The sequence below is a fragment of the Adelges cooleyi genome, unplaced genomic scaffold, assembly GCF_023614345.1.
Source record: "Adelges cooleyi isolate 19-005CV unplaced genomic scaffold, UGA_ACOO_1.1 ACOO_flye_CR_arks_rails_tigmint_CR_PRNA_651, whole genome shotgun sequence".
Lineage (NCBI taxonomy): Eukaryota > Metazoa > Arthropoda > Insecta > Hemiptera > Adelgidae > Adelges > Adelges cooleyi.
In genome coordinates, this window is record NW_026096352.1 from 14,942,198 (window position 1) to 14,961,154 (window position 18,957).

The 18,957-nt window shown below is 32.4% G+C and overlaps 1 protein-coding gene across 1 annotated transcript in view; it reads left to right on the top strand.

Annotated features, from left to right (window-relative positions):
- LOC126844878 (uncharacterized) overlaps positions 1–18,957 on the top strand; it is a 111,078-nt gene that overhangs the window by 83,169 nt on the left and 8,952 nt on the right. The window contains exons 3-5 of the mRNA XM_050583336.1: positions 12,215–12,464; positions 13,307–13,638; positions 17,285–17,422. Coding sequence (XP_050439293.1) covers positions 12,215–12,464; positions 13,307–13,638; positions 17,285–17,422 — 720 coding nt within the window. The remainder of the gene's footprint in view (positions 1–12,214; positions 12,465–13,306; positions 13,639–17,284; positions 17,423–18,957) is intronic.

An 18,957-nucleotide genomic window follows, 5' to 3' on the forward strand; every position in this document is an offset into this window, starting at 1 on the left:
AAACTAAACATTCATTCTCGAGCATATAATTGCTATTAGGTACAATGCTCTTATCGATATTTGCATTTTTACCTGTGATCACTGGATTGCCCAAATTTGGGTTTCGAAACCATATTAGGTCAGGTTTTATTTTATGCTCTTAATTTTTGTTGTACGTTATAAATGCGTACACGGTTAGTAATATTTTTTCTTTTGTGTTTTATTTACCTTAAATTCGTATCGGTATGAAAAAACATATGAGTCATAATAATATACATAAAAAGCTCCTTAATGGTAGATGTACTATTACAATTCGTTAGTATATAAAAGACCTTGGAGTTTTATTATGTTAATTAAACATACTCGATATAGACACAAATGTATATATATATTGTATGGTTAGGCAGAATTTACAGAAATGAGAAAATTGTAAATACATTTATAATATACTATTATGTATGTAATAATAAAAAAAATTATAAATTATTATGAATACATATATTTTTTTTGTATTATATTATTATCTATATTCCTACGATTGGTCTTAGAACACCTAAAAATGTCTACATCCGGTCATGAATAATGTTACTATATTACTTTTATATTCAAATTTTAAAACCTTTATCATTATACCCCCCCCCCCCCATCGAAATTTCGGCCGACGGATAAGGGCTCTCAGTTGTATGATAGTGATAAGAATAGTGATTGTAAAGAGAAATACGAGAGAACAAGCTGATGAGAGATAAAAACATATCTAAATGCGAATTCTCGGATAATTTAGATAATATATATTTAACACATATGACGCTAAAAAGATAGTATTCGAAAATGTAGCTATTTTGTACATCACTAAATTCATGTTTTTAGGACCTTAAAACCACCCCCCGTCCCACCAAATTTCTGCCGACGGATGAGGGTTCTCAGTTGTATGATAGTGATTGTAAAGAGAAATAAGAAAGAACAGGCTGATGAAAGATAAAAACATATCCAAATGCTTAATGCGATGATTGATACTTGTTAAGGACTGAAAAACATGTTCTGTTTCCAATCGATTAGGTATTCGATGCGGAGCCACTAAAATTAAGTAATCTCGTTTTTTTTATAAATAATTAAAACAAATTATTTTAATCAAACCCTACTAAAGATCGTCATGCATATTATACATTGATCATATTTTATTAAAATTCAAAGTGGGCATAAAACCATGTAGAGAAAATCTATTATTTCTATACCAAAGATATATTATCTTATGTACCATTTAAATGTGAAAAACAATATAATAATTCTTGTATGTCTTAATAGTTAGATATTTACAGTCTTAACATTTTGTTAAAATTAAAAAATATATAATTTTATAAGTTGTACATCATCGTTTTTTTATACTTTTGTTAAACATGTTTACATAATAATAAACAATAAAAGAAAAAAGTGAATTTAAAACATTTAGTAAAAAAACTAGCTGTTAGAGATATCACCAAAACCGATGATAAACCAAAACCTATATTAATTCAAACGTGGATATTCATATTAAAAAAAAAAATAAATAAAAAATAAACCAATTTATCTAATTAAATAACAAAAAGCCAGTACAGTGGGGTCGGGGCATAGTGGGGACGGAGAGGTCACAGGTCTACAGATTTTATTGTAACTGAAAGTGATAAAATCACTTTTAAATAAATGCTTCGAATCTGTAGATAGTATGTTCAAACCAGTTATAGCGGTTTAGAAGATATTGTGGGACCAGCAATAATGTACTTAAAATTTAATATTTAGTCTTGTGCAGGGTGAATATGAAAAGGATCGATCGTCTGTCAATAAAAATGTACTGTCATAGTGACCCATATATCGTAATTAACAATATAATGAAAATATTTTCATTACCTGTTGACTGTTGATTCACACACGCATAGCAACCTACAAACTGGCTACGGCCAAAGTGTAAATTTACCCTATTTTTGGGGGTTTTCCTTAATAAAAAAAAAATTTGACAACAGATTTTTGAGAAAATTGTATATGTTATAGTTCCATTTTAGATCTACCTTCGGTCTAATTTTCAGATTTAAATCTCTAAAACTTTGCTTGAAAAAGTGAAATAAAGAAAAAAATTCTATCCCTTCTAAGGGAAAGGGTTTATGATATTTTTTTGGTTTGTTAATGTTTATCGATAGTACTATGTTACAAAAACAATTCATATAAATTTGAAACATTTTCGACAATTTTTAAAAAAGTTATAGAGCATCGTAATTTTAAGTTGTAAATGTTGTACATTTATTTGGTGTATTTTTCGATTTTGATAGGGAAGCGGTGACGTTTTTTAATTTTTGGCCTTCAAAAGTACCTTCCAGGTATGATTTTTTGATCTATAGAGTTGATACACGAAGAAATCGGTTCAGCGGTTTACGAGATATCGTTGGTCCAGACACAAAAAAAAAAAAAACACATCATTGTAAAAACAATATCTTCTCAGCTCCGCATCGAAGCTAAAAATAGGTCGTTAAAATGCATTACGATTATTGTAGAAATGGTATATTTTGATTGATGTTGTACACTTCAGAGTTCAATGAAATTCCGTATTACTAAGAAAACTGACTTAACAGGCGTATCTAAATTTATTAATATACAGGTTGCTATAAGAGTTTGCAAAACCCTTAGTGACCTTAAAGTAGCACTAACTAGTCTGGTAAAAACCGAACATTATTAATATAGGTATAATACTTGAATAAAAGATCTTATACATTTTTCTTTGCTTTTTAAATCGGTGTCATTTTTGAAATACATACACCATATGCAAAATTTTACAATAACCTCACTTTTTAAAAATTTTTATAAATTTATTCATGTGTACATGATATGGTCTTATCATAAATGAATCACGCTGTAAATATAGGGTGATTCTTTTATCATGGGCCATTCAATATATCATAGGGTCTAATAAGAAATTAAATTTTTTTTTAACATTGTTTAAAACCCTATGAAAAAAATGTAATCTCGTGTTACACCCATACTACACCTGAAAGTGATGAAAACACATTCAAATAAACACTTTATAGTAAGTTTCAACCAGTACAGTCCAAACCAAGCACAGTGTAAACCAGCACAATAATAAATTATTAAACGGAGGTACTCACTGCAAAGGGGTGAATTTATTGAACTTTTGGTTCACACTCATCGTTTAGGCATGACTTCTTTCATGCTTTTATCCTTTATATGTGAAAAATTCAGCTTAAAACTTATAGCTTTACTAACAGTGATGTAGAACTTTAGTGTGGCGTTAGAGTTTTCTATGCCGTTAATAAAAACACAGGATATAAAACGGAATTTTTACATTTATTAATGAAATTATTGAAATCATAAAATCAAACATATATTTTTAGCAAAACTTTATAACACATTAACATTGCATAAATTAATTAATTTTATTACAATTATTTACTGATTACTATAATTAATATAGTTACTATAATAAAAAAAAACATTTGTTATTATTAAATTATATAAATTATTATACTTGTAATACCTATACTATTGTTAAATAATCCACAATGATTTTATTTCTTAAGGACTCGATATTAACTGATCGTTAGTTAATTTCAATAGGTTCTAAGTCGGGGTGATTAAAACCAAGTTGAATGATGTGTGTTTCGATGAAATCGATGTACGAATGTAATTTATCCAAATAGAAAGCGTAAATATAATAATCTTGGGGCTTGGGTATTTTTCTGTACTCATCGTTTAGTTCTACTATACTGAACAAACCATATTCTTTAGGAAAACAAGTAGAACTTAAAAATTCGTGTAATGAACTAGCACCTTCGGTAAAAACCCTATTGATAAAATAACCTCCTTTTATTAATGCATAAAATTCTATGATGTTAGATGAATCAGGAAAAATTATGACCGGACGTAGAGCTCGATAAAACTTGTCGTAATCAAAATCTTTCTGGATTATATCATTGATGCTCCTTAATGTGAGGATCAGTTTTAGTATAACAGTTTTACTTCTTGCGATAATCACTTGAAGTCTGTTCTTACAATCGGCAGCCATAATGCCAGACTGCGGGGTTCTGGCGTCTTCCAAGATGTTGCATACGTCGATGATATCAAATGTTAATGAGAAAAAATAATTCAATTCTTTACCGTAAGTGCAGCCCATTATCCGAGTTAACATTTGCAACCTTACCGCTGTTGATATGTTGTTGTTATAAATCCATAAGGTTTTTGTTTCATAAAATTTACCATTAAACTCGAATTTTTCGAACCACAGATTCTGCCAATTTTCTACTTCTCTAACTTTTTCAAACACAATTGTTTTACGCTGCTTTTTTGGGCCTGCCGCCGTTGGATTGTGCAGACACGCCAAAACCAGTAGAACCAAAAACATTGTGAATGCAACATTTCCCATCTTAATTCTTTAAAACTTAACAATTTCACTTGCTCGAGCAGTAAGACATGCGTGTCACAACGAAAAAAACTGAATGTCAAAATATTTTCGATTCATGTAACGTTGTACAAAGGAGTAGGCTTAACACTGTTTGCTTAGTATCTGCGCTAGTTTTTTACACTGGAAAACGTTCAAACGTCAATCTTAAACCTATACACGACAGCGGTAGCACATACTATGATGGTTTTAACAAAATGGATTTATACATTTTTTAAATACTTTTTCAACCGAGATTTGATATTCGATAATATTACATTCGTTTTAAAACATTCAAAGCAGCATAATTAAACGTTATGTTGTATTTTGTAACTTGCTGTATCTTTGCAAAAACGGTCGGATCAAGTAGACGTTTTTAAAACCACCTAAATTTTGAAGAAAAAAATGATATAAAATAATTGTCACTGTTAGAATTTCTCATTTTTTAGTATTACTTTTTTACATTGAAAATTCGATGGCTTTTGCAAATCATCAAAAGTTGATATATTCGGTACAAGTGTACCGAACCACATATACTATTTAAATAAGATTTGCGCGTATAGAAATTTTGTTATTTTACAACTACTATCTTTAGTGTATAATATAAAAATATTATTGGTGGATATTTATTAAGCAAAATGCGTCCAGTTGAACCGAGCTGATTGAATGTGATAAAATCACTTGCAAATAAACGTTTCGATGAGAATCTGTAGGAATATATAATAACCGATAATAATATTGTCATGACAATAATGATGATAATGTACTTAATATTGTATTTTTACTATTAGGGTTGATCGTTTTTTTGCAATAATGTGTTGCCGACGTTATTCATATTATATTGTAACCAACAATATAATGCAAATATATTTCCTGATACCTGATGACTGTCCATTCATTCTCACTCATTGTAACCCTCAATCTTACATAACCGTCAAAGTGTAATTTTCCCCATTAGTTTGGTTTCACTACAGATTGTACAAGACAATTGTATATGTTGCTATACTTTATTCTAGAAATAATTATTGGGATAGAATTCAAAGCTTACAATTAGCTAAAGCTATATAATGAATCTTAAAGGTCTCTTCGTAAGACTTTTAACGCCAGTACTTAGAACCGAATCTCTTGAAAATGTATAATATTAATTTATTGTAAAAACAAGATTATGTTGAAACAATTAAAATATAATAAAAAAAAAAAAAAAATGTATAATGTTATGCGAAATAAGTAAAAAACATAGGATATCTTGTATGCTATTTAAATGGACAATGAAGAATACCTTTGCGACTATAGCCAAAAGAAGTCGGAAAATATTTTCCATTTAACAGACACTTGTTTTTTCCGACATGTACTATTTACCCATTTTTCTTGTGGAGGGGGTAAAAATACAATTAATTTTTACGTTACTATTTACTAAGTTCCAAAGGTTGTTACAAAAAAGACTAATTTAAGCAGGAACATTAAAATTTGTGAAAAACTGAGATAACATTAAAAAATAAAGTTTTATTTCTTTTTATATCCTATGAGTTATTGAATGGCCCGTGATAAAAGAATCACAATCCGTGGAGCTATGATGAACAGCGGAATTATTGTAAAATTGGATACTCAAACCAAATGTTTTCAGCATTGTTCAAAAATGGAATGAGTACAGTTAGGATTTCTTTTTTTAAATTTCTAGAAAAAAAAAATTGCTATGTAATTGATATTCAAAATGGTTAAGTGTAGTTAAATAAATAAAAGAAAAAGAAACTTTGTCTTGGTAAAATCGTATTTTCCTTTTGGTTTAAGAGTAAAACGATCAAAACAATTTTTGACTCGGCGTAGTACTTTGAAGGGAGAAGCTGGTTTTTTAAAAATGTAAAAAAACACTTAACGTATTTTTTTTTTTGAATGTCCAATTCTATAAAAAAATATTTTATTAATTTTATTAAAAAATTAGGGAATATTAAAGAATATTATGTTTCTTCAGTATCCCAAAGATTATTTTCTAGAATAAAGCTATAGCGTCATATACAATTACATGTCTTACAAATCCGTAGCAAAACTTTTTTTCATTAAAGAAAACACAAAACTAATGGGGGAATTACACTTTGGCGGTTGTACGTTTGTGGGTTGCAATGAAAGAGAGTGGATCAACAGTCAATAGGTATCTGAAATATATTTGCATTATATCGTTGGTTACAATATATGAGTAACAACGGCAATAAATGATTGCAGAAAAACGATCAACCCTAATAGTAAAAATACAATATTGAGTACATTATTATCAATTTTGCCATTACAATATTGTTATCACTTATCAGTAGTTGTATATTCCTACAGATTCTCATCGAAACGTTTATTTTTAAGTGATTTTATCACATTCAGTCAGCTCAGTCTAACTCGAGGCCTTTTGCTTTATCGACATCCGTCAATATTATTAATATATTATGCTTAATACACGAAGTCATTGTGTGTAATCGTTCGTGCAAGGTTTTTTTTAATTTTGATTAATTATTAATATTTGTTTTACGGATTATTAAAGACAGTACCTAGTTATACAATAACATAATTTCTATAGTCGCAAATCTTATTTAAAAAGTATATCTGATTCGGTAAAATTGTCAGCTTTTAATGATTTACAATAACCTTCGAATTTGTAATATAAAAATTAATACTATGAAAGGCACAATGAAAATGAGAAATTCTAACATTGACAATTTTATATATTTTTTTTTCGATATTTGGGTGGGTATAAGATAACGTGTGAATGGAGACACGCCTAATCAATGTGCCATAACAATGTCTACTTAATCCGACCGTTTTTTGCAATGATACAGTAAATTAAAGTTGACGGTAGAAAAACTAATTAAATTTTTTTTGAGCTTTCCCCGTGTTGAGTATGAAGGAGTTGCCTTTTTCTACTTTTGACTCACCAAAGTACCATTGGCATATTATGATTTTTGGATCTGTCAAAGTGTTACACGAGTAATTTGGATCACAAAAAAAAAGCTAAATGGAGAGCAGCCTGATAGTGTTTGACGGTAGTACACAATCATTTATAGAACTCTTTCCTACAGGTCAATATTTCAATAGTTTTAATATAATTATTGAAAGCGGCGACAAAATACAAAATGTTTTAACACAAGTGTAGGTACTATTATGGAATATCGAATCTCGGTTCATATAGTATTTAAAAAATGTGTAAATCCATTTTGTTAAAACCATTAAATGTGTTACCACAGTCGTGTATGGGTTGAAAATTGACGTTTAAACAGTTAAATAGTGTAATTAATTAATAACGCATATTATACTAAGCAAACAATGAGGCATACTGGTTTTTACAACGTCACACGGATCGAAATTGTCTCGACATTCAGTTTTTTTTTCATTTTGACACGTATGTTTTACTGCTTGAGCAAGTGAAATTGTTAAGTTTAAAATTCTCGACATGGGAAAAATCGCATTCACAATGTTTTTGGTTCCACTTGTTTTGGCGTGTCTGCACAATGCAACGGTGGCATCCCCGAAAGTGCTTCGTAAGACCATTGTGTACGACCATGTTAAACAAGAACGCCATTGGAAGGATATCATGTGGTTCAACATGTTCGAGTTAAACGGTCAATGGTTTGAAATAGACACGTTGTGGAATGAAAACAATAGAATATCAACAACGGATAAGCTGAAAATGTTGTCTCGGATGATGGGCTGCGCTTACGGTCTAAGATTGAATTATTTTTTCTTATTGACATTTGAAATCATCGACGAATGCAACAGATTGGAACACGCCGGAACCATGCTGGCTGGCATTATGTCTGACGTTTGCAAGAACAGACTTAAATCGATTGTCGGAAGAAGTAAAACCGTCATATTAAAATTGATCCTCACATTAAGGAGCATCAATGAAATAATCCATAACGATTTCAATAACGACAAATTTTATCGAGCCCTACTTCCGGTCGAAGATTTTCCTTATGTACGAACCACCGTAGAATTCGATGCACATATAAAAGGAGGCTCTATTATCAACGGATTTTTTACCACAGGTGCTCAATCATTACAAATATTTTTACGTTCTACGTGTAAACCAGAATTCAATTTGTTCGATATAACTGATGTAATGCACGATTATCGTAGAACAAATTACCCAGATTACATCTACGCTTTCTATTTGCAAACATTAGATATGTACATTGATTTCGTCGAAAAACACATCATCCAACTTGGTTTTTGTCATCCCGACGTAGAACCTTGTCAATAAAGCTAACGACCAGTTAGTTTTGTCCGAAAGAAATAAAATCATTGTGGATTATTTAACAAAATTATAGGTATTACAAGTATATTAAATAATTACAAATGTTATTTTTCTTTATGGAGTCAGTAATCAGTAAATAATTTTAACAAAATTCATTAATTTATACAACGTTAAAATGTTTAAAATATTGTAAAATATATATATTTGATTTTCTGTTTTCGATATAGTTTTATAAATTTAATAAAAGTCAAAATTCCGTTGTATGTCCTGTGTTTTCACTAACGGTGTAGCAAACTCTAATGTCACACTAAAGTTCTACATCAGTGTTAGGCATTATCTAGACTTAAAAAATGGAATATTCAGGTGGTCTGAACATTTATAATAAAACTAATAATAGTCATGCCTAAACGATACTTTAATGGACTAAATGTTCAACAAATTCATCCTGACACTTTGATGTGGCTGTGTGGACACTGCACTTCACTTTCATAATTTCTTACTATGCTGGATTATACTGTGCTTGATTTGGACTGTACTGGTTTAAACTTACTATTAATAGATTTACAGTGAAGCGTTTATTTGAATGTGATCACTTTCTGGTGTAAAAATGCATGTGGACTTGTGACCAGCCCAGCCCCAACAGCTCCGTCCTCACTGTGACCCGACCACATTGCGTACTGGCTTTCCTACTTTGATTTTAATAATAATACTTTATGAACTATTTAAATTAAAAATATTTTCCTAAAAATGTTGACTGTCCATTTTAAGCAAAATAGTTGTTCAAAGCTATTTTTAAAGTTATAAGAGTTAAAAAGTTGGGACTGAAAGGGATGTTTGGTTGGGATGTGCGCGCAGATAAAAATAATACTACACTCCACTTTTTCTCCTGGCCTAACCCAGAAACTTTAATAACTTCAAATTTTTGGAAAATGAACATCGCTTTATACAAAACCACTGTGAAAAAAAAATTCAATCATTAATTAAACACAATGAGATATCTTGTGGTTCGTGTATTTTTTTACTGTACCGGTTTAGACAGTACTCGGTTTGTACTATACTGGGGGATTTTTTTTTTTGTACCTATTATCAACTCTATTCAAGTATATAATATTATAGTAAACCGACGCTATTATAATTTTTAAACGAAAACTATATCATTCGTTTTACCGACCCGAACCGAAGCGATGATTACCTGAGTCGTTGGACCGTGATTTCGCTGTCAATTTTTCATTGCCGCAACAGCGCATATAATAATAATATTATATACTACAGAATCGTATCAAGCTCTTCTGGCGTCTGAGGTAAATTTTAATATATGTGCTCCCCCCCCCCCCCCTAAAAAAGTTGAATAGTATTGTGAATGGAAGAGCATTGTGCAAAAACATACAAAGTTTTTCAAAATCACAATTATTAAATTTTTCTCGATTTGATTGCTGCATAATCGCAAATAAAATCAATAACTTCAGCAACTTGACTTTTTATAGATAAAATAGCCCATTTTTGATAGTCTGTCCTGGCCCATAGCTGACCTTATATAATTCTTTATGAGTCTATGTTTGCTAAAGCTACGTTCGCGCGTGGCTACAGTAACAGGCATTGTCAATACGATTGTAAATACAATATCTATGTTGGGATACGATTCTTTTAAAAATTGTCATCTTGAATCAGCTGAAGTAATGCAAGAACTGTTGCAGATTTAACAGGGTCATGAATAATTGACAGCACTGCGCACTGAAAATTGGAAATCTCATCAATAAATTCTGCTCCGTTGATGTCTTTTTCATGTTTATAAGCATTAATGTTCAACAATATAAATAACAATAGCAGTAGTATTATCAGACGCACAGAATAACAATATTAGGCGATTGAAGAATTAAAACCAATTTATTTTTTAAGTGCCGTCTGAAAATAAGGTAGAACAATTTTTTTTGGTTTGAAAAATTTGTCAAGGTTTAGCTTAGCGCCCCCACTGCTATGGCACCTGAAGCAATTGCCTCGGTCACCTCACCCTTGCTGAATACGGCTTTGGAATCCACTACTTGGCGTTGGCGTGCCGAAAGTCAACGTCAAATCAAACACATTGTGCGCTTTATATGGGTGTACATATATAAATACCTATGTGCAGTATAACACAACACCTTTATGGTTGAATATTTACATATATAACATGCACACACACACACTCGAGTATTATCACCGTCATCGCCCGGCCGTGGCGCTGTACACGCGCGACAGCCGTATAAAAAATAGTTTTGTACTATTTATTTTACGCCGTCGCCGCCCGGTAACACCACTTTTTTTTTTTGCTTTTTTCCCTCGCCCAATGGTAATGTCCAATTTAAATACGACAGCCACCCCACCCCCCCGTTTGGGCCGATGTTATTTATTGCCTATCCTATGGGCTATTTCGCGCACACACACACGTGGGCTCGCCACGTCCACACGGGCAAAGCCGCTACTGCCGCCGCCGCAATTTTGATCGAGCCGGTGCCGGCTAAATCGTTTACGCAACAAAATATCGCCCATATAATATGTATATATATATATATAATATATAAGCATAATATATTTTACTGTTGTATGTGTAGTACGCACACACACCTATTCCGGACCGCTATCAGTTTTCTATTTTCTACCATTTACACGAGCCGTATGTATACATACATATAACCGCTCGAGAAAGGTATATTTTAAATGTGTAAATTACAGGCCAACTGCTCGGGCAAAATGTATAAAACTACCGTATACTATGTGTGTACGCTCCATAGCCTGTTGTAATATAGCCGTCAATGTAAATGTCGTTAAAAAATAAAAAAACTACAACACTGCAATCGTTTTAATAGGAAACGAGTGCCTCACGTTAAACTGATCGCCCTGTACTTAACACAACAATGTCCCAGTGGACTCTGGATAGTGTGGGAACTTACTGGACATATACGCCCCAAAGGGCTTACAATCATCATGCTTACCACTATCATATTTCTTGATATGATAGTCTACCCTATTTCTCCTTAGTCTAATCTCCTTACATATATATGTGTGGTTTGAATCGCCTCACGGTGTAGTGTGCAGTCATGGATTGTTATTCGATTTTCTCCAATACACAAAACATGCTAAATTATGTAATATATTTTTTCGCTTAATCGATGTCGACAAACAAAATTGTTCACTTCGCCCTGAATTGGATGATAAGTGGACCCGAGATGGTTTTGTTAACCTAGGGAGAAGGCGATTAAGTAGCTGAATCGCTTCAACGACCGATTTACATATTAACCGACGACCGTGTTAGATGAAAGGTCATACTATTTTGGATAGTTTTCAAAGTGTTATCAGTAGTGGTAGGCAGTATTAGTCCATGGTGTGACTCGATGGCAACTGCGGTGGAACGCACAATTTTTCAGTCACTATGTTATTTTCGCATTACTCGTGTTTGGATAAGATTTTTTAAGTTGTATACATTCATCAATATAATTATGTATATCTGATTGTACCCGGGCTGTGTGTACGGCGTACTAATTTGCAATATCTATTGCCTAGACATTTTTACCGTGTAATATAATATTTTGGTCTAAACTGTTTTGCAGTGAGCACTGTGGTGGTGACTGCCGTCCGCGGGTCTGTCGCTTGGATGCCTTGCGATATCGGCGGTGGCAGTGTCAACAATCTATTACCTTCACCTCCCAAAAATGCATTCACGGCAGCCGGGGAGAAATCCGAGGACAGGGCTTACATGGTGCTGTGGTTTAAGTATCACAGCCGTCAGTTATCGCCGTTGCGTTATGACCACAACGACAAGCCGGACAGGTTGCCGACGGGAGGCAAACCTATTTACAGGTAACGCCGGCGCTTTGTATGAAAATGGAATGTAATGGTAATAACTGTGTTTTCTGTGAAATGTCAACACGGTGCGGCATAACGATAGTCGGTACATTTGGTCCAATACCCTACTCGAATAGTTAGGTACATTGTTATGCAATTAGCCGTCGGCGAACAACACAACCGTGCTCGTCATTCGTTAATGTATGGAGAGTACGACATTCTGTCCTATTTGTTGTGCTCGTCGTGATAATTCATGAGAAATTCTATGACCGCCACATTTTTTAGTAATGCTCATTTGGTGTTTCGTACTTACCCCGTGCCAGCACATAGTAATACCAGTAAAACCAGTTAACGCGACAACAAGGTTTATACAGCGAGGCTCCGGTGTCAACGGTATAATTTTCATTTATTTTCACGGTTATTCCATAGTTATTAGCGTCACGTCAAGTAATATGTGATATGCTATAGATGAGCAAATGATTATGGAGGTCAGATTTCCGGAAATGATAAGAAACATCTGATTTCGGATGGTGATAAAACACAGCTGATAAACGATTGGTGATAAGAAAATAGTGGTATGAGACCACGGTTATAGATAAACCGGTTATCTATAACCGTGTATGAGATAGATGATAAGTCATCAGTGATAAGAGACATCTAATAACAGCTTCTGATAAGATAATAGTGATAAAGGACAGCTGTCAACGGGATACATGATTCTATGTTTTCCCGTGTAGCGGAGAAATCAATGTGCTTTTCTTTTATATCTTAATATATGCTGATTGCTTCTGTTCTTGTAGTATGGCTAACTATTGTGGAGTCCTGTGATGAAGTACCATTTTGTTTTTTTTTATAAGTTTTGACGTGCGCGGCCGACCATTGGCCAGTGCGCTGAAGTGGTCTTCGGACGAGACAAACGGCGGTTTCGGGGCTAGGGCGTCGTTTGTGGTGTTCAACAGCGCCGGCGAATTACTATCCCGAGGGACTCCCGTTGATGACGACGACGGCCAGCTGAACCGGGAAGACGACCAGGACTCTTCGTCCGCGTTCCAGGGAATACCGGATAAGAACGATGGAGCTGCTCTCAAGGTCACTAACATAACGGAACAAGATGGGGGCGCCTACAGGTGCCGAGTGGACTTTAAGGATGCGCCTACGCGGAATTACAGAATAATCCTACGAGTGATCGGTGAGAATAAAAAAAAAATAGTAATAAAATTAATTTCTTAGCCTAGAATTTTTTGTTTTTTATAAATTTGTCGCCTTGAAAATAATTAGATTAATTTTGAGATGTATTTGGAAAGCTGTCAAATTTTCCTTACCAGTTTTATCTGGGATCTTAAATTAGTTCGATTCAACGGGTCTTTAGTAACAACTAAAGAATCCCTGCTTATCGTTGCTATTTCATGTTTACATGATTATAATAATGTATTTTATTATACAACTAAATTTATATAAAAACTATATAAGGCAATGCTTCACGAATCACGTGCAGTATTGGGTTGCAGTAACAGTTTATTATAAAAAAAAAAATACATACTCCTCATGTTAAAATTGTATTTTTAGGATTCTTTAGAGTGAGTATTGTACAAGTTTTATAATAATAGTACTTTTAATCTTGATGTTTACTATTTAAAGTATTTATAACGAACCTGTAAATAGTAAAACATTAACACGTTTTATCACACAAGTTTGCTAACTGAAACTCTAAAAAAAAAGCTTGTAACTTGTTTAAGGTTTGACATTGATGAGTTGGAACAGTTAAATTTAACACTAAACCTAGAAAATAATCTGAGCAGAACTTGTGGTTTTATATACTTAAGCAGTGAAATACGAAATAGTTTATGACTTTAATACTTAATTAAACTTTATAACTTAACGTGTTTTAAATAATATTTATTTTATTATAAAACTTTAAACTTTCGTAAAGAAACTTCTTAAAATTTAGACTGTCATAACAACTATGTGTAGTCAATTTTCCGCACATTTATTTGATATAAAATTATTAGTTTATTAAATTGTAATTGGTAAAAAACTACTAGTGTAAAATTGAATTTATGTGAGGCATTTACCCCACCATGTTCCAGCTTTTTGCCCCTTCTAATAAGACAAAATTGTATTACCTCTCTGGGCCAATTGAATCGTTCCATGCAAAAAGGCTCTTAGTCCATATAACTTAAAACTTTTGGTAAAACAAAAAGAACTTTTGTTATTTTCAAAGAAGTATAAAAACGAAAGACCTCCATAAAAGTCAACAGCTATTGGATAGTAAAATTAAATTCTTTAAGAAAATGTTTTCTTTAAAAACTCTGTCTTGATAATTAATTTTTAAGCATCATAGACTTAGACCTTTTTTAAAAAAAATCAATAAATTCATGTAATTGTTATACTTAAAAAAAAAACATTTAAATAGAACATATGCAACTACGTGGCAAAATAAATGACAAATTAGATGCTCAGAAAGTAAACGGACAGACCAATGTCAATATCGAATTACATTATTGTGTACCGCTTTCAGACCATTTAACACACTTTACAAGTACTTGGGAAATGTTCAATATTAAGTATCAATAATTATTGAACAGTCAACAGATGTTACATGTATGACGCATTAAGTTATTTATTCAGGTTGATTTCCCCCTAGCAATATAATATAACATATCCTAACATAACAGACATACAAATAGCGATGTGGTAAGAAAAATTATAGACAAATTTTCTGCAACAATACGTATGAAAATAGCATCGCTGTTTCGCATCGAAGCTAAAAGTCAACTACTTAAATGCAAATAATTCTAGACATAGTCGATAGCGATATAAGCTTCTTTACACACCATAGCACTTTGAACTGCATGAAACTAGGAAACCTAAATTCCCGTTCTAAAACTTTACTTTAAAATATATACATTTTAAATATTCGAATAGAGTTTTTCGCTTAAATAACATGTCGCGGAAAGTGTTATTAGGGTTTCTGTTTTTTTTTTTTGTAATAATTTATAACAGTGAACAAAATATTTTTGCCTTTTACTTTTGGGCCATTCGAAATGGGCTCAGATCACCGACGTACAAGCTACACATCCAGTATTTCCAAACCATTGTGTCGCGTTTTCAGCGAAAGATTTATTTATTGATAGAGGTTTGAAAAACATTGGAAATTCCAATGTTAATGTCCATAGCGTGTAAGAAAAGCACTACATGATCGCTAATTTGTTAGGATGTGTGTACGCGAACGTGACCGATACATTCATAAAGTTGGTAAAAAACATTTCATATATAAGTAGTAGTAATGAATAGGAATATAGGAATGCAAATAGTAAACGTAGAAGACAGACTGTGAAACTGAAAATACTGCAAAATAAGAGATTGAAAACTGAAGTCGAACATGATCAATCACGTGGCAAAAATAACGACAATTCGGATGTCGAAAAAGAAAAGAACATTCACGTCAATGAATATTTATCTGACTTTGCAATTGCTTGGAAAATTTTCAATTTTATCTATCAACAATTGTTGAACAGTCAGCAGATGTTTGAATACATGTATGACACATTAAATTATTTGTTCACATTGGTTTCGCCAGAGGTATACGGTGTACATTCTAGCATAGTGGACGTGAAATATTTAGCACAGTTATTGAGGTGATACAAAGAATATCGATACATTTAAATTTTGTTCTTCCAACTTATATCGGCGAACTTGATGTTGACTACAAGTCAAAAGTTCGTCCGTTTATCTCAAGTTTGATTAAGGTTATACACGCCAAGAACTATGTTGCGTTGAGACCTTTCATAAAAAAATATTGTATACTTCCAGTGCAGGACAACCAACACATCAAACAAAAAATACAGACATTTTAAATTAAGTTTCAAGATGTGGAAAGAACGGATATCATATATCAATTTGGAAATAAAATTCAAGAGCTCGTTATAAATATGTCATCAATAATTATTTTTTAAATTTAGGTTTCGTGTACACTGAAGTCTGAACATTTCGTGTTTGGCATCTTTCCAAAGGTTGTTTATATAAATATCGTGTATTATAATCATAAAAGTTCAATGAAATATTGTAATGCATGTTTAATTATTATGAAAAATTATAATTTCTATACTGAAACCCATTAATTGTTTCATAGTTAACTTTAATAATTAATTAGCTGTTCGTTATTTCATGAATTATCATCATAAACTTACACTTTTTATATTTTACAAAAAAACAATATACAAAAATATCGACAATAGGTTTTTTTTCTAAATTATATTACAAAACTTGAATGTCTTGAAAAGGAAGCCACCCTATATGTAACACCTCTATATGTAAAGCTAAGTTATGTTATTAAGTTGTTTATTTTATGTTAGCAAGTCTCTATTACAGTTACGTTTTAGTCTGCGTGGAGGTTATCGGGCATACTGGTCGTTTTCTAGTAATGAGACTTCAGGTTTTTTTAACACGAAACGATGGGTCTAAGAACGGCGATAAAGAGTAACATTGTTATGTAATCATCACATATTCGCTCAAACGTGGACTAACGCCCTTTTTGCACGAAGCGATTCAATTACTGTTAAGTGATCATTTTTATTTTATTGACTGCACACTTGCGGTTATTAGCTGTGGCATTGCACACACACCATTATGTTGGATATAATATTCATTTCCCCTCCCCCTCTTTAAATTAACTGCGTTTTCTTAACAAATCGTATCATCAATTCGTCCAGCTTTGCGGTTTTCACGTTGGCGAACAAATTTCTACAACTAGTCCGACCTAAGGCGACAAATTGTTTTTTTTTTTTTTTGTAATCATCGTGTGCTAACATTTGGTATCTTGTTGGTTGCTTTAGTGCCGCCGGACAAAATGGCGATAACCTACGACACGGGCACGGTCACGGCAGAGATAACGGAAATTGAAGACGACCAAGACGACGTGGGACCGGTACCGGAAGGCGGTCGCTTGGTGTTGGTGTGTCTGGTCCGAGGAGGTAAATATACATGGAACGTTATAAGGATATCCATCCGTAGCACCCCGAGTGGGGTGAAATAAAATATGTATCGGTTCGGGCCGTTTGAAGGGTCAATTTTACATTTTCATTTATTAATATATTATCTCCAACCGATGAGTAGGCATCTAAATAATTAATCTAATTCCACGGGGTAAACGGCGGCGAAACTGATTGCAACGGCGGCGAAACGCCTACGACATAACGTTATATGTGCAACGATAATAATTAGTGTGTTCTCGTATAGGACAATTATAATATTACTATATGATTAGAGGGTTAGAGGATGTTTGTTATTGTCCGAATCGCCGAGTCGTCTAATCAGTAATAACGACGACGTTCGTGGGGTAATCATTATAAGCAGTGCGAAACTTTGGCTCGCTCGTTATTTGTTCTACTATATATATATATACATATATATTAATATTGCTAGTAAACATTTCTGGGTCCCCCGAGACGCTGTAGGTCGGCATTATAATAGTACCAGGTGGATACGAAGTTAGATCGAAGCGAAACTGTAGAAATCCGTACCTAACGGCGTAAAATATGTTACACGACCACGGTCATAAACACAACACGGTAATATATAAACAGCGTTGTCGTAAATAGGTCCAACATAATATCTTACATATTATATATCATAATCTTGTGGTTAACCGAACGTCGCACATAGAATGAATTTATATGAAAAAGTTGGACGAAATTGTTTCAAGTACTCGAGTGGTCAAAAAAGACACATGTGAAGCAATATTTAATGATAATTAATGGTTTGTTTGAGAGAAAAAAAATAACAATTTAGTCATTTCCATCATTAGTTTTTGATCCATCAACAAAGCTTTTCGTCGATATTCTTTCCTCGAAACTCCTTAAGTACACAATTAAAGAGTAAAGCTCGCTCTTGGAAAATCCCTAACAAACAATGAAGAATTTATAAAAAAAAAATAGAAATATAATTATTAGGATTAATCCAATATAGATAAAAACAAAACATAACTTCTTCAATTTTAAGATTTTATAGATTAAAATCAAATTAACTAAAATAATAAATGACCAACTATCGTAATTAGATAAAAGTTTGACATGTATTTAAATACTTTTAAGTTTAAAGAATGTTTAAATTCTTAATGAAATGTTGCTGTACGACCGATACGAAACACTGCGTTGTACATTGGTATGCATTTTTTTCAACTTTAGGTTTGAAATGTTTTAAAATGGATTTTCCACTTTTACTATATATTTACTATTTTTCTGATTTTTGGACTTGAAGATGCGGACATTTTTTTTGTAAATTAATGTTTGTCAACTCGTTAATTAAGCTTGTAAAATAATTAAAAATCGTATTAATATAAAGAACATACCTTTCTTTTCAATATCTCAACGGTTGTGTAAAGTTAAAATAGATTATAACAAAAAATAATACAAATGCCAACTTAAACAGTACCATAAATTAGCACAGAGAGCAAAATTTAATAATTAGATTCTCGTCAATTAATTTTCGACTTAATGTATGAGAAGGG